The 26,967-nt window shown below is 40.9% G+C and overlaps 1 protein-coding gene across 1 annotated transcript in view; it reads right to left on the bottom strand.

The window, feature by feature from the left end:
- Nucleotides 1–10,536, bottom strand: part of LOC121301442 (insulin receptor-like) — a 53,258-nt gene extending 42,722 nt beyond the window's left edge. Inside the window, exon 1 of the mRNA XM_041230838.1 lies at nucleotides 9,601–10,536. Coding sequence (XP_041086772.1) covers nucleotides 9,601–9,679 — 79 coding nt within the window. The 5' untranslated portion in view covers nucleotides 9,680–10,536. The remainder of the gene's footprint in view (nucleotides 1–9,600) is intronic.
- Nucleotides 10,537–26,967: the final 16,431 nt, after the last annotated feature.

The raw sequence follows: 26,967 nt of genomic DNA, 5'->3' as shown, positions 1-26,967 counted from the left end.
CAATGTAATTACTGTGATGGAAGCACAAAAAAGCAGCAGCTCAGAGGATTAGCAGTGTATATATGCAGTAAGGTCAGGCAGTCTCTCACTCACACAAGTTTGTGTTTGTGCTCCTAATAAAGCCAAACATACAGTTTGCTGGCGTTTCCATCAACACCAAGGTCCTTCGGCTCATTGCACGACTTGTTTTTCGGGACACAGCAGCCGTTAGCAGATAATGTTTTAAAAAAAAAAAAAGCAAGCAACAGAAGAAACGTAGTTGCATTAACGAATTGAGACAATGAGATTAAATATTATTATTATTATTGAAATGACATGGTCAAGGATGACAGTATGGGAGGGAAGAGAGACCAGTGAAGTCGCTCCTTTCCTAACCAATACCAACCCCATTCCTGGGGATTAAAATCTGTCTCGACTGGAATGACCCACTACTGGCAGTTAACAGAGAAATGGACGATTCTGAAACGGCAGCACAAAGCTACTGACCTACAGAACAGTACAGTATAGCGACGCACAGTCCTGGACTTTGGACCAGGGCCAGATTAGCTGAGCACAGAGGAGCAAGATGGGGAGGGGGGGGCATGCATTTTAATGGGGTGCTTGTCTGCTTCGGAGACCACCAGTCCAGACTGTCTGTTGATCAAAACTCTCCGCCCTGCTCACAGCACCGCTCCCCCAGCCAGCCTCCCTCTCATGGTCACATATTAATTCAGAACCACGCTCCCCCCCCAACCCTCATCCTCTCTGCTCTCCAAACTTATTTGGTTTGCGTGAAAAAACGGTTTTGTTTATGCTTACATAAAGGATGCACTATGTACGGCAAGCAGCAATAAATCACCTAAATTATTTTCAGGGTAAGAATACCCCCCCCCCCCCCCCCCCCACCCCCCCCCCCCATGTTACATACAGTATTATTTACAGTTCAGAGTAATGAGACATTCATAATGTAAACTGTCTATGCGAAATTCCCCGTCCGCACTGCGGACAGGGTTCAGATCCTTGACCACCGGGAATGTTTTTTTAACAGTTGGATTGGTAGTCAGATACAGAGTAGCTGCACAGTTTAACACTGATATGCGGTAGGGTAGTTCTGCTAAACAGTAACTGAAACGTGTGTAACCACAGCATGACCCCGACAAATTGTTACTATTGAAGCCTGCCTTGTACATCACATGGGATACACATTTCCATGGGTTTCAGACTCAGACCGCTCAGAAAATAACTACAGCTACAGTAATAAACCAGGACTCTAGTACGATGGGGACTAACTGCCCTGATCATTGCTCTAGTACGATGAGACTGCTGCTGAATATTCCGATCTGGCGACCCTGCTGCCAACTGAGATGATGTGGCATGGAATGACCCTAAAGAAAAAAAAAACCTCTGCAGACCAGTGTGCTTGCCAATGTCAAGTTCATTTCTTATAGCTTTCTCTCACTCACGCAACACTGCTTAACAAGACGACAGTATCAGTAAAAGCTAAAAAGTGCGGTTTTTATAATTAATAGATTTAGTGTTTCGGCAACAGTGATTTAAACCATGGTTAAATTATCTCTCTGGAGCTCCGCCAAGCACAGCGAGAGCCACAGTTTTGGCAGCCGCGTCGCTGCTGTATTTTGACTAGTTTCCTAATTTTTTATTTTTTATTTTTAGGAACTCGCCACTAAAAACAGAGGGAAACTTCTGGTTTTATCTACACAAACATTTCTTTAAAAAAATCAAAAAAAAAAAAAAAAAAACACACACACTCTGAACCTTTTTCACTTTTGAATGTTCTGAACGGAATTGTGTGTTACAGTTTAAGCCAACCTATGAATACAAACTGCTCTATACCAATCAAACAAAAGGCATTACAGGAATGATAAATGAAACTGCTGTAAAAATAGCACTGCCTCTACTGTACAGACACACATTTCAAGACAATCAGAGCTTCATTTATTATTCCTTTTTAAAGAAGGACCAGATTATTGTTGATGTTAGAAGAAAATCTTTTTGCCGCCTAACATTGCCCAACACTTGGTATTTGATGCTTTTGACTTGCTGTATAATTCCATAACATCAGTAAATAGCTAACTGAAGGTTAAATCTGTAAAGCGTTCTCCTTAATAAACTTGTGCACAGTAATAACTCATTTTAATAAGTTCTAGGAGTCAAGCCTGCCACACTCCACACAGTGCCTAAGAACCAGCCTTGACAAAGCGCACAGCATTAGAGCTGCAACCTTCTATATGAACAGTCAATGCTGCAGAGTCCACGAGCGTGTGCAATTCCACACCAATTCTAATTAACAGCGTCTCCCTCTAAGTAGCTTTCAATGCAAGACGCTCACGTGCCTTTGTTTTAGGTTAATATTTTATATGCAAAACTGAAAATAAAAAGGCCTTAACATTTGCAAGATTGGGGATTACTCCAAGCAACACCTTACACTTGCAAAGCGGACCACACAGACCTTTGTCTGTTAATCTGGCTCCAAACAGGAGGCTTTATAGATAAATACAGAACCCTGGAGATGTGAAAAAATGCAGGCACGTTCACTGTGCGCAGCGCCTTGGATTTCAGAGCAGTGCAAAATATTTTACAAAAGCAGGGACTGTATTGATGGTTACTCTTTGGGATGTTGACATTGCATGCAGAATCACACCTGTATCAAGCGGACTCCCAGTTTTTGCATCGAACCGTGCGTTACCAAACTCTAAACCCGTGCCCTCGCCACTGTACTGTAGCAGCCAAAGCTAGCCCTGCACACAGGCAGTTCAGGCAGATAAAGCCAGCGCTGATCCAGGTAGATTAGCAAGTCTACCCTGAAAGATTGAACTAAAGATAGCAATGAGGTGACCCAGTGTCTCTGTGCAATAATAAACATTTGAGAAGAATTAGAATGGAAAACATGATTCCGTCTGGGTCAGACCAGCTTCCTAAAGTGTTTTTTATTTCTTAAAAATACGTTCTTGAAATTATTTTAAATGGACACGCTTACAAGGGGCATTCAGCTGCATGTGGGCAACCAAATGAATAAGAAAGTCATCATGAATAAGGGACACAATACCTTAATACCAGAACAGTCACTTTGTTTACTGCATTTTAAAATGTTCATATATAAAAAGGATAGTCCTACAGCTTCAAGTTCCTTGCAATTTTACCCACCAAGACTTTAAAAAGCGACTTGGTACAAATGCTAAAATATAACAGAATTAATTTTAATATATCATTTTTTTTTTTACATAATTACTTAGAAGTGCTTATGAAAATCACAATGCAGTTCAAAATCACAAGAAGAATAAAAGCATATCTTTGGATACATGTCTTATTATTATATGGTTGCATTCAGTTTTGTGAATAACCCTTAACTCACTAAATAAATAAGCCATATTTGCTGAACCTGTTGATAATTACCTTAAACATGACAGCCCATGTGTACTAAGATGGCTTTTAAATTGACTGTGAGGTTGCCTCATTTGTGGAACTGCCCATAACTTTTTGCTCTTATTTGACATTGATCTTATTTTCTACTGATTTTACTGTACTTTATAACTGCTCTTCTCTGCAATGTGAGATTCTGTAATGTTATATTCTATATTTTGTAACAACTGTAAGTCGCCATGGATAAGGGTGCCTGCTAAGAAATAAAATATATAATAATAATAATAATAGATTTAATTATTATTACATGCATGCTTAAAGCATTCCTTGATGGCTCTGTACTAAACATGGTTTCTAACCGCAGAAATAAAAAGTCTACTGTTCATGCCAATGGTAAGGGGTTTTTTAAGCTCTGGCTACCCAAGTTAATACACTGGTACTATAAAATCTTGCTGAATGCTCAGAGCAAATTCTTAACAGCATGCCTGTCATACCAACAGAAAACAAACTAAAAACGAACCCAGAAAACCGTAGGTGGTCCCTGCAGTTTATGTTCTGCAGGGTAAATAAAAATGGTTGCCACTTCCAAAAGGCTTGCCGTACAGTATCTGTACTGCAGGTGTTGGACGTCTCCTTCGACCGTACACTAGGCGTTTAGGGTTTTCAGCAGGACACACACACACACGTTAGAGCCTGCGGCTCAATTAAACACAGCTACATGCTGAGAAGGGCAAGTTGAAAAGGGCACTCCGGCAGATAAAGACCTCTTCAGGAAACATTTGAGGAAGAGAACACAATGGCAGTCTTCCTTTACAGCACATACTGCGTCGCCTCCTCACAGCTGCAGCTCCGTACGCATTTGATGGTTGCCAAGACATCCTTTCAGGAGGACACACAGGCACGCTTCCTCACAGCGCAGCGTTCATGACCCGAACCGGCTCCAACCCACTTCTCAACACTGCGTATGTTTGTTTCTCATAAATGAACTTGGAAATGCACCTCTGTATGACACTTCTACAGTGCGATAAGCTACACTGCTTACACTATCTAGATCAATTATTGCTCGTTAATTAAAACACCCCCAGTCCCGCCCTGCCATTGACTTTATTCTCAAACTTTTTTTTTTTTTCAAAAAGAATCACTTCTGATTAGAATTAGTATTCATATTTGCCAGGGGGTTTAACAAGCGTCAGCCCAACTGAGGCGCAAAACCTAGTAATCTCCAGTGGGGTCTCCCTCGTTCTGAAGGTCACCCCTGCAGCCTGTAGCTGTAGCTTTAACCTGCCATAAATGCAAGTCTATTCCAAAGTAATAATGGCACACAGGCAGACCTCTCTCAGTTTAGCAGTGACTGACTACAGTATTATACTGTAATAAACTGTCATTTTTCATTGGAGGTTAATTTCAGAGAGGACCACCAACTCTAAGATCAAGTATTCTTTTAAGGCTCAGATTAATATTCAAATTCTTGCAGTATTTTCTTAATTATTACTTACTAGGAAAAAAACGGTGTCATATTTTCATTGTATAATGGTTGGAGGAATATCTCAGACAAGTTAAAAAAAAAAAAAAATAATAAAATGTCAAGCCTTGCACCTGACCAAGTTTCCCCTTCAATAGTACAGAGACAACCTGTACCCACAGCAGAATGTGTTTTTAATTTCAGACAGCAGTGTAATATATGAGCGCATTGTCAGGGGGGTTTACTCTTCTGTATGTTATGGTTATAATGTGTATCTTACATTAGGCATTTGAATCTGGACATAACCTTTAAAATTTGAACATGCAAGCAATTAATCCTCCAAAAAACACATTCAGTTAAACAAGAGCGTTTGCAAGTAATATCAGTTGTTTCAGTGAAATGATGTACAATTAATAGAACTGCGTCATATAGAACAGATTTTTGAAATCGACTTCATATTAGTTTGAGCAGTAAATAAAACGGTCCCACTTGGTGTGTGGGATTCTAAAAGGAGGAACGGGGCTCGGAAAATCAAAATGGTTAAGTAGGGCTGGATTTTGCTCACACTGCAGTGTCAGTGAGGTGGTGATCTCAAGCAGGGCCTTCTGAACTGCCATGCCATTCCCCTTGTATCGTCTGGATCTCGCACAGGCAGAGAGGAGGGGCAAGAAGGGGGCCATTCTCAACTGTTGCACAACTTGTTTTTGTCTGATCTCAATCCACAGGCGGGCACAACTGTGCGCTTTTATTTTTCATATGTCAATTCAAGGTAACCTGAATGCAGTCTCAAGGACGTGTGTTTTTTTTTTTTTGTTTACCAGACTTACAGTGAAAAATGAAATATATGAAATGAAAAAACAAACTGCTACAGTGTTCTGGAATTCAAAGCCGGTCTTATTTTTGAACGGGGTTACTTCACTGCAGGAACACAAGCTCCTGAGTTTGCTATTAAGGCTTCATCAATTCAGTACAGACAAAAAAGGAGTGATGCAACACACGAACGACAGAATTGCTGCACGAAAATAACCAGCCCCGATTTTGCAGTGCTTACCTCATGCATAGATGACGCTAAGAAGTCATCACACCTACACTACATAAATAACCCTTTTTATACTGGATGAGCATGTGGTCATATTGGGTACATGCTGGCTAAGTCTTGGAAGGGATAAACTGCAGTCCGTTTGCCAGTGAAGAACTTTTACATCGTTCCGTAAATATCTGTCAAAAACACAAAAGTAAATTTAAAAAAAAGGAATCTTACAAACGCATTGCCTCTCGCACAGTTCCAGGGCCACAAGAAGGACTGTGGAAGTCCAGCCTGGTGACCAGCATGCATAACCAGGGATAATTCTGCAGATCAATCCTGAGCCCTGTTAATCATGTTCAGAAAGTGGTAACTGGCAGGATAAACCCAGCTTGTAACTTTTCTCATTTAAACACAGGGTTACTTGCAAGCGATGCCTCCCAGTTCAGTAGAGTAAGTGGCTCTGGTTCTTGTGTTTTATTCACCAGCAGTGGGAAGCAGCTGGCTTGTTTACCCACAAATTACAGTGTCAGTGATCACTTGGCTCCAAGGTTTACAAAGCGCTCAAACCTTTCCACTGCACTGTGATTGCTATAAACACGAGGGACACCTTGTTCCTAATCTACAGTACAAAAAGCTCAATGATTGCAGAGCCCTGCTGAGTCACACCAACAACATTGACGCATAACTACAAAACACTTTATTCTTCAATTTTATAACCCATTGAAAACAAACAAATATACATATTAGTGTCAAAGGACACCATAGAGAAGATATTTTAATACTTGTATTGAGTTAATATAATAGATATAAACTCTCCTTATATAATAAGTTTACATACACTTCTTGTGGTCTCTGGTATAATGACTTTGCCAAACCTGTTTGCATTCTTCCAGTGGGAGAGAAGAGAATGTGAAATTGGTTTCCCTTGTTCTCAAGGTGGCGCCAAGGAGCGTCATACTAACGTCTTCTAGCGTCTCAGATAGCTTCTCATTCATTAACAGGGTTTTGGGTTGTTTTTTTTTTTGCTAGAAAGTGGATACATAATTAATATTCTAACCAATTAAAGCAGACACTAGCTGCTGATGGTCTACTTTGAAGTTTCTTGCATGTTAGACCTTGAGGAAAGCCTACAGTCAAAAGAAAGCCATTGAAGAGCATGGATGCTCCTACAGATTAAGAGAATAGATTTAAATCAGAGTGTACAGCTGCTACCTATCCACATATTTAATAGATGGTTTGCACAGACATGAACGAAAGAGTGTAAGAAGGGGCCTGTTTTTTTTTTTGTTTCTTTTGAAAAGGCGCTAAAACTCGAGAACCCTGAAAAAGGTGCCATTGCATTTCAACAGCTAATTGCAATAAGCCATGAATCATTTCAGTGTGCGCACACAGAAAAGAAGATAAGCTGTCACTTGTAAATAAATCACCACTGCCTTCATAGTATACAACCTCTGGGGACAACAGAAACTCTGAATGTTTAAGGATCAACACTGCTTTGTTGCCATATTTGAGACCCGGCTACGAGTTTAGTAAGACACACCAGTGCTTGTTACCTCTCTGTGGCTAATCAAGTGAGTCATCAAACTTGGAATGGGTGAAACTGCTATGCAATAAGAGTATTATTTCCATCCCAGAATCTAAGGAACTAAATCAAGTAGGCAGGTGTTTCAGCATGCCTTCATCAGTAGTTAATTAAAGCAGACACTAGCCGTGCTGTTGGTCTACTTCGAAGTTTCTTGCATGTTTGACCTTGAGGAAAGCCTACAGTCAAGAGAAAGCCATTGAAGAGCATGGATGCTCTTACAGATTAAGAGAATAGATTTAAATCAGAGTGTACAGCTGCTACCTATCCACATATTTAATAGATGGTTTGAACAGACATGAACGAAAGAGTGTAACATTTCCGCTTGGAATTTAAATAAAATGGTTCATGAAAGCGCTCTAGATGAGTCATCACTGGCCAGATTAACTTAGTTTCAAAGTTTAAGCACTTTAGCTGTTCCTTGCCAAAAAGAAAGAAAGAAACAAGTGTAACACACAGGGTAAGGCTGCAGAGTTGAGCCCCACAGCTACATTATGGTTGGCTGCATATTAATACTGCATTCATGGTAACGGTTCTATATTTTCAAAAGACTTTGCATGTTTGTTTTTTTTATTTTATTATTCAAGAGATATTAAAACTAATCCCATTTTTCTATATGGGCCAGCATATTGAGTTTCCTGGCAATAGGAATGGTGTGCGTAATATATATTTATTACAAATGTGTGTATGTATATATATATATATATATATATATATATATATATATATATATATATTATATATATATATATTATATATATATTGTCGATCCTGTTAGTTAGTCTAATTTTGATCGTTAATCAACAGCTAGGACAATCAATCAGATAAAAATAGCCAAAATAAATCCATACGTCATCTAGATGCATTTGATGTTGGGTTTTTTTCCTGCTTAAAGATATCTATTTATGTATATCCATATATATCTATATATAACATTTTCCATATCTGCATTTTTTTTTTTAACTCAAAGACTGTTAAACCATTCTGCCCTCAGCTTGTTTTTCTCTTTTTTAAAACGCAAACAATTTCGTGGCCTCTGTTCTTTCTAATAACTCGCTCACGGTACCTGATATTAAATCAACTCTAGGGAGTAGAAAATCCTTTAGGTTACTTCGTATCATTGCTGTACAAGAGCGCATTTTTTTTGTTTTCACAACAGTATACTGCGTGTATATACCAACATATCAAACGATGTCGAATCATTACACTTTTGTAAGCATTAAAACGTTATACCATCATTCGTTTATGACAGAAATATCAAAAACAACCAGAACGCTTAAACACAGCTAGCTTCCTTAAATTGGGCTAATGGTTGCAAGCAGATGTAAAACCCCTTATATGGTTGTGTTGATAACTGGTCGACAGCAATACAGTATTAAGATGACTACTATCAAAATGTGGACAACTAACTTTCAGCCAAATGTATATACATTTGAAAACAATGTCATATCAGCATTAAAAGTTAAATACACACGCCTATACATTTAAAAACATTACACATGGATAAATACTACGGTATCGTGTTAAACTAACAGTAAACAACTGGAATACAGCTTTCAGACATACAGTAATTCTGCATGTTTTTTTTTTTTTTGGGGGGGGGGGGGGGTGGGGGGGGGGGGGGGTTTACAAATCACATTAAATATGTTTATATTCCTTATTAAACGATTAGAGGCCTGTACGTCAATCCGAATCCCGCAATTTCCAGTTTAGTTTCGCGGCAAATACACCACCCTCGCTAGGCAACGCACGCTAATCTATCCAGCAGGCTGACATCTATACATCAGGCCTCAGAGAATTTAATCATTTTACAACCATAAAAAAAAATAAAAAAATTGTTCCAGAACATTAATACAATACAAAATTCAAATTATTAACACAAAACAAGAAACGTGTTTCATGGATTATTATTTAATGCACACGAGTATTCAAAAAGTTTCATTTTTAACGTAAAATTCAACGATAAACATTCGTCATTAAAATATATAACCAAAAGTTTTCAATGGTTTAAATTCATTCTAAATAACACACTCCGTGTACTAGGCCTTTAAAAAGTAATTTAATATTTCAAACATTTAAAATGTAAAACAAAAAAAAAAATGTATATATTTAAAGTTGACCAACAGCAATCATCTCGTTAAACTTAATGCGAGTAATTGTGTTACTTACTTTCCCCATCGGTTTGACCGCAGTTGCTTAAAATGTAGACGAAAATGACCACAACAAGCGCTGAAATCTTCAGCCGCATCCTGGCCCCAATAGGTTTGTTTAACCCAAAAATGTGTTTTAAAAACAAAATATTCTTAGTCAGAACTCACCCCCCACAAAGGGGTGGCGAAATGTCCAACGTGTTTAATAAAAACTATATATTTATTATTATTTTTTGTTTTATTTTTTTTGTTTAACTCTCTTTTTTCAGATTAAATTAATACTATATTAAGTGATCTTGGTTTTTGAGGACGGTAAGGCAAAACAAGTGTTTCATTTTTTAAATTGCAAAGTGATTGTGGATTTTTCTTCAGATTTCCCTCAAAGTTTGTTTGAGAAAATCCTCCTAGACTCGAGAAAAAAAAAAAAAAAGAATCCTACACCAACTGTTCTTGGTCAGGAGGTCCGTTAAGGGATGGAAATCCCTGTATTTTCTCCAGAATATATTCTAGTTGTATTAACCGTGACTCACAAGCTTCTGCTGCGGGAGTTTGTCACAAACAAGGAAAAGAAAACTATTTAAAAAAAATGCTTTAGTCTCCTATTCCACATGGAATAGTTAAACTTTTTCATAAATTTTTCAGAAGTTGCTGTGTATGTTTTCTTATTATTATTTCAAATCTTTGTAACATTATGCGGCACTTCTTGTGCAAGTAAGCCTCATAAAACTGTATCCACCAGATACTGTTCTTTTATAGTACAATTATTTTCCCACGATATTTGCTTTTCTCGATTTCCTTATCAAGAGGAAATCACTGTGCTAAAACGTCCCCTAAAAATACAATGCATCCCATCAACCGTCAGGAAATCATTCGTTCAAAAAAAAATCTTACAGATTGCTTTTCCTTTTTCATAAAAAAAAAAAAAAAAAAAAAAGTCCTTCCTTTTTTTAATGTTTCCTTTTCAACTCCTTGGCTATTTTCAAAAAAAAAAAAACATTGAAAAAAAAAAAAAACACCAGAAAACAATGGAAATTTGCAATCCTTTTTTCACAAAACAAATACAACCATGCAGTATTTGCTCCCACCACAGTGGTTGAAAGTGTGAGGAGGGGGGGGGAAAGCCAGAAATGATATTTCTCCTTTTTGTTTTGGATATATCCGAATCAAGGCGGTCTCCTCTCAATAAATGTTTTGCAGAGAAAATGTTGCGAGACGCGGCAATAGCAAGGTAAACAAGCCTTGAGGATTTGCAAAACGATTAAAACTTATATTTCGTCTGCAGTACCTCACCCCGTCTCACTCCGTATCTCTTTGCCAGTAAACAAGAGCGCCAGTCAGCTGGGGTTGGAGAAGAAAGATACAAAACACGGATTGGAGTCCTCCCTGAAAAACGGCTTCGGAGTCAGGGTAGACACAAGCTCGGAACAGCAGTGCGAATGTGAATTTGGAAATCTCACGTTAACCGCTGCTTCCTATAAACCGAAATTTATTAGATTTATGAACATTTTATTTTTATTTATTTATTATTATTTCTTTATTTATTTGTTGGTTCAATACAACTAAATTGCACCGGGGGAAAACACAGACACCTGTCTTTAGAAACGACAAAGTTCGTCAATACATTACTTTATCAAATATACACATTGTGACTAGCATGGTGCTCCCTCTGCAAGGCCTTCCTTCTGACCTTTTGGCTGGTTTTAAAACATACGGGGTAAATTCACAGTTTACTACAACTGTTTTGTTTTGTTTTGTTTTTTCAGAAAAGGAAAATAAAACTTTGAATTGACTTCAAATTAACATTGAAAACTTATTTAATTCAGAAGTTGTATAGGTCTAGTTTGTTTGACATAAACAGCTGTGTTTCATCTTTTAACTAAAAAAAAAAATGCAAAAGGCACTTTGCAGTAAATTCTTTTCCTCCTCCGCCTTTGTTAGTATTGTTGAATATTACATGACTGAGTATTTCAAGTTATGAATGAATAAACTTCCTGCAGAGCTGCACGTACTGTCCCTCCCAGAGAACTGGTTTCTTTATTGAACTGAAGCAGATACACATGCACCACCTCAGTGATCTATATGACTACATACACTTTTAATTATAGCTTCTACCAGTGGGCTGACATGCAACCGAGCACGCTAGCATAGCAGGACAATGTAAACGCACGGCATACTATTGTTTTTTGTGTCCCACAAATAAAAATGATGCTAACGTTTTTTATTTTTGCAAGGAGGTGCACCAAACAGGGTTTGCAATTTAATGAAAGGCAGGATCGGGTCATCCCAGTTGTCAGTTTCCTCCTTGTGATACTTGAATTACTCTCAAATGTGTTTTAGAAGAGGTCGTTTGAGCAAGCACTCAATTCCTTGTGTCCCTAAAGGGGCTAAGAATTCAATATAAGCATTCACACTAGAACAGTGAATTCCCGCTAATGAAAGTGACCTGAATGTAGAAAGTGCGCTGCAGGAGCCAATGCTGCTGTTGTTGTTGGTGTAAATAATGGGGAATCTGAGATCTGCGGGTTCTTGCGTTGTAGAGTGGTGTATAAGGACTTTCTCTATTGAAGACAGGCCTGTCTGAGTGGAGCAAAAACAAACTTGATTCCCTTTCGCATTTCCCCCTGCAAAGGGGCCTGGTGCTTTTTTGTTACCATTTACTGTAGTGGAAAACTTATAGCTAAAATGCATAGCTGCAAGATGAAAGGAGACTGTTCTTTAGGTGTTAGAAGTGGGCTTCGACATTACTGCAACAGAAAATGTGCAGCCGGCCCGTATACGCTGTGGTTTACTGAGATAATGCATTATCTTTCTTTGTTTCCTATGTGGTGGAAGCAGCTTGATGCAGTGCCAGTAGCTCAGTGGTTGAAGCATTAGGTTGAGAGTCTTGGGCACATCCCAAGGGTACCTTAGCCATTTTGTATACAGTGGGGGCCCTTGCTGTTCTTCAGTCGGGCGTATCACACCAGTTATGATCCTAAGACCTTAAAAAAGTGTGACATTGCTTCATATTCCAATAGCGCCAAGGCTTCTAGATACAGAACATTGTTGAAAGGGTGCAGTGATAATAATAATAAATAATACTCACTGAGACATTAATCCCAATGCTTTCATTAAACGCTGCAAGAACTCCTCTCTGGGTCTCTTGATGCGGGCTGCCTAGCTTGCATTATCTGCTGTATCATTGCTGTTTGTTCACAGGTTTTAAAGAGTGTTCACACATCTTGTCCTCATGCTAGAATAATACAATCATTGGCAGGAGGACGCCCGTTGTCTTTCATGTGGGTGTATGCGTTCTGCTAGCCAGGTTGCTAAGCTGAACACACAGGATTCTGTGTGCCGCTTGTTTTTTCGTTGCTTGTGCTTGTGGACGTCAGTGAAAGGTGAGGGACAGTGACTAGCTGAAGTCGATCAGGCGCAATGATGTGCTAGAGCAGGGGTCTCCAACCCTGGTCCTGGAGAGTCCCAGTCGTGCAGGTTTAATAGATGTCTTTATGTCATCAGTGGCTAAAGATCTGGAACACATGTTAATCTTGACTAATTAACACAATAACTGGTGCAATTCAGTAACTGAGAGTTCGGTCAAACTGAAAACCAGAAGACCCTGTAGCTCTCCAGGACCAGGATTGGTGGCCCCTGCTACAGACGTCTCTCTACACCTCACACCCTGTCTGTGTCAAACTGTCCAGTCGGTTGTGGACTACTCCCTCAATATGAGAACTCTCTTCACTTGTGAAGCCAAGGCAGCCCCATGGGCCTCCAGATTTGGAAAGGCTAGGGCGTTGACCCACTGCGCCACCTAGCTCCAGAGACAGCCCCATCCTCCTACGGAAAGGGTCTAGTTTCACACCAAGGACTACGGCTGAAAAAAAAAGCACTGGAAGGACCTCATTGTCACCCAACAGGATGCTCAGATCAGAGGCCAGTTTCTGTCAGTTTACACAAGATAAGAGGAAAAAACAGGGGAGTCTTCCTGATGTCTACCAAGTGTCTAAAAAAGAGCTTACCGGAAACCACCCTTAAGTTCAGTCGGCCTTCTTTTTGGCAGACAGAATGTTTTTTTCACTGGACCAAGAAGCCACTGCAGTACTGAAAATAAACTGGAGGATGTAGACTTTACTGCATTTTATTTTTTAATTCTTTATGATGGATGTTTATTTTTAATGTTCAGGACACTTTTTTTCATTCTGGAGATTACCCTTAGCAGATCTAATAATAGATATAATAATATATAATCATCTTGGTATACGTCCCTACAGCTGTGGACAAAAGTTTTGCATCAACTTATAAAATTAACTCATTTTGCTTCATAATGTCGAATGAAACCTGCTGAATAATGTTACATTGACATATTGAATTACATACTGCTTTGTAATAATAATAATGAGATTAAGGATGATTACATGTGTGAGTTACCTTTAATTCAAGATCGCTAAATGCATTTATTTTATCACCCAAGCAAGATTTCTACTCTGCCCCCAGAGGTGAAAGCCGCCCAGCCATCGAGAGTGCTGGTGTGTTTTGTGCAAGCTTGCCATACATTATTTATTTGACCTCTGTACTTGATTAACCAGGAGAAGTCCACTGAGATCCAATCGAGTGACAAGGAGAAGCGCTGCTTGAGCTGCTTCAAACCCCTTTAGAAAACACATCCTTTAAGATTCTTAGAGAACAGGACAGTGCAATGTATTACTTACAGTATACATATCATTCCTATAGTAATCAAATGTTACATAGAAATCACCCTACCACAGAATGCATATAACGTCATATGACTACCAACATATCCTATACCTGTATACAATCTTAACGATCCTGCACTAGAAGTGTATGTTTCCAATTTAAAACGAGATTCCATGCTCGAAATCTGAATTCCAGTATTTTCAGTGCAGAATAATCCTAAAAGTTACTGCACACTTACATAAGTAATAGAACCTAATTATAGAGCATTAGTGTATGGTAGTTGACTGCATCAGGGAAGGAAAGCTACCATCAAGGTCAACTACCAATGCAATGGCTGATAATGAGCAAGGGTTTATTGCCATTAGGAACTGGTAAACGGTGGCTGTGTTGTTGTCTAATTTACTCTCTCAGTGCTTTACTCTGCTTGCAGATATTCTTTCTGAATACTCTGTGGGCATCTACCAAGCTGTAGTGTGGATGAATGGAGCTTCCTGATTGGTGGATGCAAGTTTGGCGCGTTCTTGTGTATGCTCGAATGACCACTTGCAGCGATGCCACAATGAATACAATTAATGGTTTGTTGTATTAACCCTTGTATAACAAGATATATTTTCAAAACACTATACTGAAAGATATGCGATTCTTGTGAACAGAAAGGGAACTATTAGGCTCACAGCTGCAGGTAACGTCACAAACAACACCCAACCTGTCTGCACAGCGTGCGCATTGCTGAGCGAAGCCATGCACAAGGTAACCGCACAGTGACACAGACTGCGTGCTGGAAACAGGTGCAAACCCGGTTAATATATCACCTACCAGTCTGAGGGTTTCAGACAGCTGAATACGGAGATAACAGCCTGCTTGTAGGTAGAACTGACTTGGGCTGTAACGGGTGTTTTTCTCACACACTGGTTGCACGTGATCAAAGTTAATATTAAACAGGACTGCTGCTACTATGCACAATTCATTCTTTAATTGACTATTATTTTTTGAAAGGAGAAACCAAAACTTGTGTTAATGTTACAAAATGAATAGCAACAGACCTCGAGAGTCCTTAAAGAGGGCTTGAAATGTATAACTCACTTGTTTGGGTCTAGTGTGGTTAATTTAACAGGAGTTTGAACCTCTTTAAAAAAAAAACGAATAGGACTTCATTAAAGACTGCAGTAAATGCTTTGAGAATATGTCACAGTAGCACTACACAGATCTAATGAGAGCCTATAAAAACAATAGTATTGGGATTTGTGTTTAACTTTGCAGCACTGCTGTTGAAGGAGGTGTTAACATGAAGGAAACTAACCAAAGAGAAAGGAGCTAAGCTCGTAGAACGGAGTCAAGCAAGCTAGGCTTAAAAAGGCAGGTTTTTTTGCCTCAGAATGCACAGTATTGTGCTGAACCTTGGGTTTGGGGAATGTGAAGCGAGACGGACAGATTCCGACAGGCTCCCACTTTCACTCTGTAAACAGGGCTGTGGACAGAGGTGAGGCTCTCGGATGGGGCTGGTTTAAGGGCAGGGGAAAGAAACTGGAGGAGATTGAGCAAGGGGGAAACGCCGCCCCACTGCCTGTTGCAACAGTAAAACTGTCAAGGTTGCATGCACAGTTCAAAAAGAGAACTACATGAGATAATGCTGTGACCGAGCTATGGGCCAGGCAGTGCTATAAGCTTTCCCTTGTAAAAGTTTGTCATGGTATTTTTGTAGTTTTCCCATAGTTATATAATGCATTTATCACAGTTAACCATGGCTTGCTATGATTTGTTTAAACATGCATTACCATACCCCTTTACAGTGCTTACCTAGGCTTTACCATGCTTTTACTAAGCTGTATCACACTTTGCTACGCTTTTACAATAGGAAACTTTTGTGAGGGTTCATCTCTGCAGAACTGGGTAGAAGGAGGAATACTCATCATGGGGCAGTGTTGTTATCACAGCTCTCTGGATAACTAGAGATGCTTAAACTGTTTCCAGTGCTGTCAATCCCCTGCTTTTCAAGAACACTCAAATTTAATAAGCTTTTTAAAAATGATGTGTTTTTTTTTTTAATTTAGTAGTCGCCAATTGTTTTTTTTATCATTTTCTCCCAATTTGGAATTGCCAGTTATTTTTAGGCTCAGCTCACCGCTACCACCCCCGACGAACGCACGCTGTCCTCCGAAGTGTGTGCTGTCAACCGATCGCTTCTTCTCACTCTGCAGCCCATCATGCAGCCGCCTCAGAGCTACAGCGTGGGAGGACAACGCAGCTGACAATAATGCAGGTAGTGGGCATTGCAGGTAGTCACCCATCCCCTTAGGTCCTGTCAGCAAGGAGGCTGACACTGTACTGACACTGGAATTAGCCCTTCTGAAACAGAATGTGTGAGACGCTGCACACAGCAGCACTACAGAGCGGCACTCTGTCGGCAAACTGACAAGAATGGAGGGATTCAGTAAGAATGTATCCTGAATTGAGTAATACTTTACTGCTCTTTCTGTAACTACCAGCTTCTAAGTGTTTCTTTTTCTGGTTTTGCAACAATCTTATTTATTTCTTTTTGCAGAAAAGAACGGTGCACATTTTGGGCTAAAGGTCAAGCATTGCAAACGGGTCCCACAGTGACCTCATTTTCTGCTGGATTCCGAAACAACTGTAATTGAGGTCAGCTGCATTTTCCATGGATAAGAATGGGGGGGGGGGGGGGTGCCTTGCCGACAGGTTGTGAACTGACGTGATCCGCTACATGATGCACAGTTTAATCTGAAAAAAAAGGTCATATAATGATAGCTTGACTTTTTATAACACAAAAAAAAACCCTCTCTGTCTAAATATGCTTTCCTGCAATAGTATGTATTCCCATGTGATTATTAAAAAAACAGAGGTAAGAATAGAAGAGAGGTGTGCATGGATGCTAACTAGCAGCTGACTGTACCTGCTTACAGCACATTTAGTCATGGCTCTGAGCTTGATAGTTCTGCTTTGATGGCTATCAGCATCAGTTAAGGCAGGCTGTTATCAGCCATGCAGCTACTGTTGTCGTCTGTGCCGGGCTGTCTCTAGTATAGACGACAGGGACCAGGTGGTTTAAATAGCTGCGGGTTCACAGGTTAGGGAGTGTGCTGCTCTTCTATAATCAAGCAGGGGCATCTTGTACAACAGGCCTTATTGATGTGGCACCAAGGGGCTACAGAGCTGGGGAGTCAACACAAGAACACAAGAGGAGCTTTTATCATACTGTACTCTTCAGATTACGTTTGGCTACAATCCGATCAATTGCATGCATTTATTTAAGCTGCGCGTTGACTCCTTCACTTTCTTTTGCGTTTACGTTCAAACTGCTCTAGCGATGCCCCAGCTCTTCCCAAAGCCCTGCCTCACTGAATAACATCATCACTTAGAAATATCGGTTATAAGCTGTCCCGTTCACATACTGTGCAATGGTACCTGCACTGGTTTGAGGATAAAATTATCAAAAAGAATTGTATACATTTTTTTTTTTTAAAGTCACGTGGCGTTTTAAACCAGCACACCCGGGCATGACCAGTGTAAATGCAGTGCTGGCCAGTGCTGCAATCTGTTTATTTTATAGAGGCACACCAGTTTACATAGTGCTGGAGGTCAGGAGAAATGCAGTGGCTGAGATCTTTCCTCATTTGTTTTCCTCAGCTATCCAGTCGGGTCTCTGTGTCTGTGACTTCACAATACAATACAAAACACCACAAGTTTACACAATACTAGACTAGACTCCCAAGGAAGCCAACACACCCTTGATTGTGATAATGCCTGCAATGCTAGTTCCCTCTAGGGAGCCATAATATCAATGGAAATCATGATTATAAAACAGCACGCAAGTCTGAAGACAGGCTCTTTATATCACACTGTCATTGAAGGAATGCATGTGTGGGAGTCATTTTGAAAAGGTGCTACTGCATCTAAAGCATAAAAAAGGGCCTTGCTTGCTGAACCTTTTCAATCCCTGCTTTACAGATTTTTTTTTGTTTCTCTGTTCAATGTTTTGCTATGCTTCTGGTTCACTTTTTTTTTTTTTAAAGCTTGGACATTCTGTCGGAATGTTGGTGAGTGACAGTTCTGAGGTCACTAACCTCTAATAGGGTTAGCTGCTCATTTCCCACATTACAAGCCAGGGTCGCAGTAAGGGTTAGGGCTTGATGTGGATGCATAAGAACTGCACAGGAACTGTATGCAAACACAAGCTCACTGCGGTGTACAGTACCGTGGTTAAAACACATCAAAGTGTGGAAAAGCGTAGCTCAAGTGTAATGCAAATCCATAGTATCAGCATGAGAACGGCAGGGAAAAGCGCGGTGAGCTATAACATTATCGTGCAAGATGAGCACAGTCATTTTATTTTATTTACCTTGTCCCTTGACTCTGTTACATCCTACCTCTCACAAAAACAACTGGAAAGCAATGTGGGAATGGTGGGGGGGGAGGGGGGGCTTCCTGGCATTTCATTTTTAACACGCATTGAAAAGGCTGCAATAAATGACTGTGGGAATCTGATGTTTTGACTCATCCATAAATGAAAACAAAACCAGTGGGAAACGTGGAGCAAACAGGGAAAGGAGCTTTCCGGGCAAAAAGTAACGCAAGTTCTTCACTCGCACGGTTCAGTATGTTTCTGTGTATGTCACAGCTTCCTTCCATTTAAACAGAACAAATAAGAGCCTGTATCCAGAAACGATAAGCAAAACAGAATGGGTAAAGGACGAATGCTGAGCAAGTGAAAAACATAACCAACTGAGATTATTTTGCGTTACCCAATTATATATATAAAAAAAAAACTCCATAGGGCTGAATTAATACCAAAAGAAACGTAAGCTGTTCAAGGGTTATTGTTTGGTGAACGTCTTCAGTGCTGAAATGAGTTTTATTCATGCGGACTCCACCCCCAATTGATTGAAGGGTCTCGTTAAGAGGAACAGTACATGTGCTGATTTTGAACATATTACACATCAGCCCTACAGAGGCTTGAATGCCATCTGTTGCAGCATACATGTAGTCAAGGAAAAAAACAAAACATGCTAAGATAATACAATTTTTCGAAGGGACAAGGGTGAGAGGATAGGGATACACTGTAGATTTGGTGATATCTTAAGTGGGACACATTTTCTGGTACAGTGGTGTTATTTTTACCCAAATGCATGCAAGCATGCGCTGGTCTGCTTCATCAAATTGCCCCCCAATATACTGCAGTACATGTACATGAGGGAAACAAAACAGTGTTCATATATCTGACATTGTTTGACAATGACATGTACAGAACATGCACCAGCAGGCATTGTTATGAGTGCTGAGTGAGTCTGACATATTGCTTTACCTTTGTAGTGCCTGAGGTCTAATAGACCCACCCATTTCCTGCCAGTGACATCCCTGTCTCTCTGTGACATTTGAAACCACAGAGTGAGTAACACCAACTGTGACACTCCTACAACCTGGCAACTGAGGAGCGCATGAAGATGAAAAATACTACATATTTGAGAAGGTATTTTCACAACACTAATCCAATTTGAGAATAGAGACTTCTATTAATGTTATTATTAAGCCATTCTTGAGCTAACAGAGTAGCTGACTATGTCATTTATAACCTCAGGTTGCTACAGAAGCATGCCTATCTTATGAATGACATTGGCGTGCTCATTCCAGCAGGAGAGCAGACTTGTCTCTCTGCAGAAGAAACCAGCTTTGGAGGGTGGGAGGGACTGTAAACCAACTGGAATGTCAACGAGGGCTATTCTAGTGTAAAACACAATTGGGAGACGTTCCCGCTGTTAACTGCAAATCAAGGCCCCCTTTGTGCTGGAGGTCTGATTTCAAAGCAGAGTTTAGCTCTTGCACCCTTCTGACCAGATGGACAAGGGTCAGCTCTTTATGGCCGTACCACCCAGGCGTGAGTGGGAAATAACCACAGGGGACAAGGCTGCGCCGTCTCTTAGGCTGCTTTCAGAAAGCTCACCTAGACACCCAAGATGGTTTTAAATAGTTTATACAAGTTTTTACAAGTTTAAGATCTTATACACCCATATGGAAAAAACATCTCATCGATTTCCTGTAAAAGGTTTTCAGTGCCAACAGCCCCTTGTCAGGGTGTGCACTGGGGGGTTCAATAGCTTGAGGATATTTAGTGCAGGTACATTGCAGAGCTATGCCTTAACTACGCCTACACATCTCTACTAATTAAAAGCCATCAAGCCAAAAATCAGACAGAAGTGTGATGTTCTATAAGCAATGTTGCCAAAACACACGTTATTCAGCTGTTCCACAGAACAGGCTGGTGTTGCTTGTTTTTAACAATATTGCCAAAACATTCAGCTTGTTTTTCTCGATGCTGTCTTTTTCTCAAATCACTTGCACCCCCGTTTTCCTACCCAGTTGCAAATTCTCAATTCGAATATTGCTTCATTGATGGAACCTGCCTGCCGACCAGCAGGACGGAGGAGCAATGTAGGACTTCCGTTCCAGGACTGCTACCTGAGCAAGAGAACCCTGGAGGTAGGGGGGGTGGGGGGGGGTCAATAGATTTTCCTCCGGATTCAACCAGACTTGCATGACTCGCTTTGCATTCCCAGCAGTGGTGCTTTAACTTGGAGAGACATTGGGGACCATCCCATAAAAACATTTCATCACAATGTTGATGTTCTTCCCATGCAATGCCTTTCAGAAAAATAGTCCAGCTACAGAGGGAAATGGATTCCAAAACCTTACTATGAAGACCTTGAAGTATTTGAATCTGGGATTGTTTGCAGGGATGCCTGGGAAAGCAGTTAGTTGATGGCATTGCCAAACCAATCTATGTGCTGTCCTTATTTCCCTTGACACATCTGCACTCTATGTATTCATTTCTACGGTGATAAATCTTTGCATAACCAAAGGTGTGTTTCTTTAATCGTTTGCCTTGGAACTCTACTTCACACTAAACCTCTGAATTAAGCATGCCTGTATGATGACTCTGTTGCTTAATCAAATACCACAGAGCACCAAAAACACAATATTGTTCTTGCAATCAGCAGTGCCTTTCTGTCTTCTTTTGAGGTTACAATAATAGCTCATTTGGCTAAACTAATCCAGGAAATGTGCTTTAATGAGACACAGGATAGTAATTCGCTTTGGATTTACTAAGGAGCTAATTAGCAGGAGGGAAAGGGCATTTTTTACTGTCTTGGCCAAACTGATTACATATTACAGGTGGGGTTGATCTGGTGCAGGAAGGGAGAACTTAGTCTTTGATTGTGTTTTTCTCCCAAAGCAGAATCTCTTCAGGGCAGCAGGATGGAGATGTCAAAGCATCAGCTGTGTTTTTTTTTTTTTTTTTAAATTAAAACCAAGAAATCAATATTGTCACATAACCGTGCTGCTCTTGTGCGATTGGAATAAAATTAGATATTTATTTCAGCGCCTTTCATCTTCACTGTAACAAAAAATCTGAAAAAGATGGCACTATAACCTCCTACTGCTGCAAGTCACAACAGGAGCGTGTATTGTTTTAGCTCACAGAGTAGTGACAATCAGGTTTTTCAACAGCCAAACTGCCTGTTTTAATAGGTTGAGCGTGGGTAACCACAGACAATCATTTATATTGTGTAAAATTCAATAGCATTATGAGATTCATCTTTATCTAATGTTTCTTTTGCAGTTCCACACATTTCCTAGTACTAGATGATAATTGTTCTGCTTAGTATAGTTGGAATAACTGTCATTAAAATCATCAGGATCCTAACATACAGGAAGCCTGCTTTTGCACTAATTGCAACAGCCTTGCTTTGCCTTGCGTAGGACCTCACAAGTCCAAATTAGAAAGTCTATTTCAGGGCGGTGTCGTTGTGTTATTTGCTCTGTTGGGAAACGAGGGCTGGGAGATCTCACTGAAAGGTTGCATCTCCTGTCAAAGCCCTTCATCGCTTCCCAGTGAGTGGGCGGTGCTCGTCATCACTGTACTTAGCGACCTTTAACCTGCAGATAGAGCCTGCTTCGTCTGCAGTTACTCGAGAACCGGGATCGCGAGGTTCCTGTAAATGCCACGCTGTCGTGAGGGTGGTTACTGACACAAATAAAACCTCTTCAATTGGCTGAAGAGAAGGTTACCCCACTGCCCTGTGCCCTGTTGCATACACAGGTAGAGTATTCTCCCTAAGCCCTCTGCGTGCATGACCGTGATGAGAGTTTGAGCAGGGGCAGAGGCAGGATGCAAACAAAGGATAGGAACGAATCTTGCGCAGTGGTCTTGACGTTGCACCCTGAAACCGCAACAGATCTCCAATGGGTCGTGTAGCTCTGATTCTTTTCACAGTTAGGCTGAAGCCTCCACTTACTGGCTTGTTCAGCTGCTGCTGGAAGTGAAGGGCACCCTGACATTTCACACAAAGAGCAATTTCAGTACCACCAGGCACCAGTTAAGGAAACACGTTGGAGATCTGTACAGTTCTCTGCTGGTTTGGAAAGCGCTTTGCAGCCAGGAGCTGTCACGAGGTCAGGCAGCTTGTGCAACTACTGAAACTTCTCCTTCCTCTCTTCATAGGGCACTAGTGACCTCCTTCATCCGCAGGAGTTAGAATCCAGCCAGGGCACTCACCTGTTTGTTTGATTTCAAGGAATCCAGACTGACTGTGAGGGTCGGTGTGAAGATGAAGCAGATTCCTCCTGGAATCCAGAACTAGCCTTTATTTAAAGCACTGCATTAATGAGAGGAGCGATGTTACAGTAATTTAATCCAGGCTGCAATTCATTACAGTGTTCTAGAAAAACACAACGTTAAGATTTAAAAAAATAAATAAATAAACTTCTGACTGTAAACTGCCAAGAGCCTGTTAACCACAGGAAGTGACGGGGGCTTAAAAACAAAGGTATAAAGCGTAAACAGCGATGTATTACCGGAACGCAAGCCCTCGCACTTCTTCAGTCCGACCCCAGTCAGTCTCCAGGCGGAGGAAAAACTGAAGCAGCACTGCACACACACCAGAGGGGAACCACGTGATAGAAGGCATTGACCCCCCCCCCCCCCCCCCCCCAAAAAAAAAAAAAAAAACCACGTTTTTTTAGGGGTGGTTAACCCCCCCCCTCTCTCCCCCCCCCTCGCCCCCCCCCCCCCCCCCCCCTTCTCCCCCCCCCCCCCCCTCCCTCCCACCACCCCCCCCCCCCCCCACCCTCCCTCCCACCCCCCCCCCCCCCCACAGGGGGCGACCCGCCATCTAAATCGAGAACCTTCTTCCCCAAAATGAGCAAAAGTTGTGTAAAATTGTATTTTTTTTTTCATGGTTTTGCACGGCGTATGAATGTATGTGTTCTTTGCACGTTTCATACATTGCCTCGCTCTACTGTGGGACCCGAATGACGTAGTTTTTGAATGCAAAACAGGCAGGACGTGCAAACTGGCACATTTTGCATCGATTCATTCATCTCGAAATGTGGGCCGGAGACTGTGATGAAAAGGGGGCACGCTGTGTACTATTCCAGGGGATGATGAGAGACGCAGCTCTGGCGAGCCGTGAAGGTCATTCAAATTAAAACTCAATTTTCAATCAAGCGCAGTCGCCTACGTTCTGTTTACAAACAGCGTTCAGACTAGTTAATTGCGAGGTATTATTTGACCGCGGTCCAAAGTCTGTGTATGGAAATAAGCTCCTGTCATTAGTTAGTTAGAAAAACACACAGACCTTATTTTCCAATCCTCTGGATGTTTTTCTTTACTTCGTCTTATCGCTTACTGTATTTTTTTTTTTTTTTTTTTTTAGTTATTATTTTGTCATTTTATCGGCTCCACAGATATCCTTGAGCGCCCAGATCTCGGTGTTTCAGTAAGTCCTTGAAATAAATACATGTTGTGCATAACACATTCCCAGACGATAATACAGTAAAACTGGGAGGTCTTGAAAAAATGATATAGTACTGGAAAATTCTACAACAGGGACGGAAGAGTCCCATTGCATAGCGGTGATCCATTCCTTGTTTTACTATGTTATAAGTATAAGAGGACACACCTGAGCTTGTAACCTGTACACTGTGGCTAATCACGCTTGTATTAAAACCTGGAACTGGTCAAACTGCTAAGCAATAGGATTTGTTTGGAAGCATACTATATAAACTTTGTGTTTTTTTTTTTGTTTGTTTTTTGAAAGAATCTTAAACTAATACGTACTGTCAGTGAATTTTGTGTAATGCAAGTGGGGAATAATTTCTCTGTTGCATTCGTCCTTAGTTTTGCTTCTGTGCAGTGCAAAGTGCAATCAAATCTTAGCAGGTTTGCTTTACTCCCCGTTCCCAGTCATGCAATAACGTGTTTGCATTCCCTCTCTGAGATACAGCAGTGTGAAAATGTATTGGAATGCCCCATTGCTTCTGTAGTTTTGATTGGAATCATTCCACTCCAACTGAAAATCTTGGGAATAGGCCAGAATAGGCAAATTAGTGATTGTTTCATTTAACTGAGGACTTTAAAACACCACACATGCAATTAATTTAAAATGTTCAGAGAAAAAGAAGACTGAGCCACAAATATTAACACGCAGGAGACTTTTCATACGTTGTTTAAGATACCTGATTAAAGCACAAAGTGGCTTTTCCACACAGGAGTGTCTGTTGTTCCTACAGCACTGATTGCTGATTGAAAATTGTAATCCTCACACCCAGGGGTCTTCGTGCAGTTAGGTTAATGAAGGGTATACTGACTAATCTTGAGGTGTTCTAATAAATGTGCACACTGATGCAAAGGAATGGGGTGCGCTATGGTGCATGATAGCCCCTTCAGTTCAGAAAGCAAGAGTACATTTACATCAAGCATTCAATCATATTTTAAATTGCCACTGGGGTTTTGTTGTTGTTGTTTTTTTCAGCTAAAGAATTAAAACGAAAAGGGGGGAAACAGAAAAGGATCTGCAAAGTCATACAGTTGAAACTCCAGTCAAGGGGAAGCTGGTATGCAAAATGTTCGCAGTCTGCGCTTGATGGGATGTGTCAAAATCGTACTGTAATCTCATTGAAAAAGACAGCATGCAACTCCCGGGACTGGGAAAATACGCAAATATGGATCAAGTAATGCAATCACCGGCTTCCCCCTAGCGGTTGTTTTTGGTATTGCGCGGTTTGTGTGCCGTCGCAGGGCTCAGTGCTTCCAAATTGGCCGTTGTAGTCTGTTCCAGTCCAGGAATATGTTTCATTAGTCTGTTCAGGTAACTAATTGAAAAAAAACAGCTGGTCCAGAATGGCTCTTCACGATCAGAGTTGGAACTACAGGTTTAGAAAGTACTGGCGCAATGAATAAGTTATGAATCAAGTTTGGTATTTACAACCAGCTACCAAAAGACAGATGAATACCAAACCTTACCAATTAACTAGATATAAAATTTGTAGCTGTAACTTATGCCTAACTTAATACAGGGGTGGAAAAAGGACTCCTATTGCATACCAGTTGTACGCAAGCTTTATTACATGCTGGATTAGCCACTGTGTATAGATAACAAACTGATGTGTATTGATAAACCAGGAATGGAGAAAACTGCTATGTAATGGGAGTCTGACTTTCACCCCTGCAGTAAAGGTCTGTCTGTTGCAGCTTCTCGCCGGTCCCTCGCTGTCCTGAGGGTCTTGCAGCTGTCGGGGGAGGCTGTGTCTCTGTTTACTCGATAATGTTGCCTAATCCCCTCTTCTCTTTGCTCTTTCCAGGAGCACGGCTGACACGCTGAGGCTCCACGCGGGCACATGTCAGAGCCTCCGTTACAGTAACTCCAGGTAAGAGAATACGCAGCAAAGAGTTCAAACTTGGGTGCTAATAATAGGTTTAAAACATGCAGTTCCACATGCCTAAATCATGCATGGGCAGCCTATTTGCACAAAGTGTGCGCTACATATGGCAAGTTTCTAAAACAACATAAAGTCCGACCCCTGTACTTTCAATGTAAAAAAACGAACTCCTGTGACACGGCTTCGACTTGCTGCAGGTATAGTGGTCTTCAAAGACAGGCCCCTAATGCGACTGGATTAAACAGAGCCCTGGTACTCAGATAGCCAGCAGGATTTTCAAAGCAATGGGGGCTGCTCTAATCAGTGAGACAGAGACCAGGTGCAAGGGGATTATTCATCTGCAAGCTCCTGATGGCATGCATTTAGCAGGGTGAGTCTGGATCCCTGTTATTGGGAGCTTTTAAGTTGATTTCAGAGTAGCAGCAAATTTTTATATCAGGGAGGACCAGGGTTCCTATAAGCTTAAGAGGGATGCCACATCAGATCCAATCACTTGCCTCTTAGACCACTAAGAAATACCCACAGCCAGCTTTGATCCTGTGCTTTCTGCACTGAGGACAGATCTCAAGTTTACTGATCAAAGACTGGTGCAGCTGGACGTGGAGCAGATAGCCCTCATTGCTGGTGGAGTGTAGTGTACCATCTTTTTGATCAAGGAAACAAAAAGTCTCTCACATTTGGAGTTGACCTTGGATGGAGTTTGCTTGGTTTTTGAAGGTCCGGTAACAGTACAAGGTTTTGTGTCCAGACTTGAACGGAAGTGCTAAGGAGCTGATTCAGATGAGACTGCAAAGCCAGGGAGAATCCAGGCTGAAATAAGTTCCCAAGGGCACATTTCAGTAGATCTGTTTAGTTTGGTGGCGTTTCCTACTTTTTCTAAGAAAAAAAAAAAAAAAAATGGGACTTATTCCAGAAGGATTATCCTTCTAAATTACCTTTCAAAACTATGGTCCATTTGCAATCTGATCCCTGG

The sequence above is a fragment of the Polyodon spathula genome, chromosome 27 (genome assembly GCF_017654505.1).
Source record: "Polyodon spathula isolate WHYD16114869_AA chromosome 27, ASM1765450v1, whole genome shotgun sequence".
Taxonomy (NCBI): domain Eukaryota; kingdom Metazoa; phylum Chordata; class Actinopteri; order Acipenseriformes; family Polyodontidae; genus Polyodon; species Polyodon spathula.
Note: the sequence above shows the minus strand (reverse complement) of the source record. Positions and strands in the feature narration are given on the sequence as shown.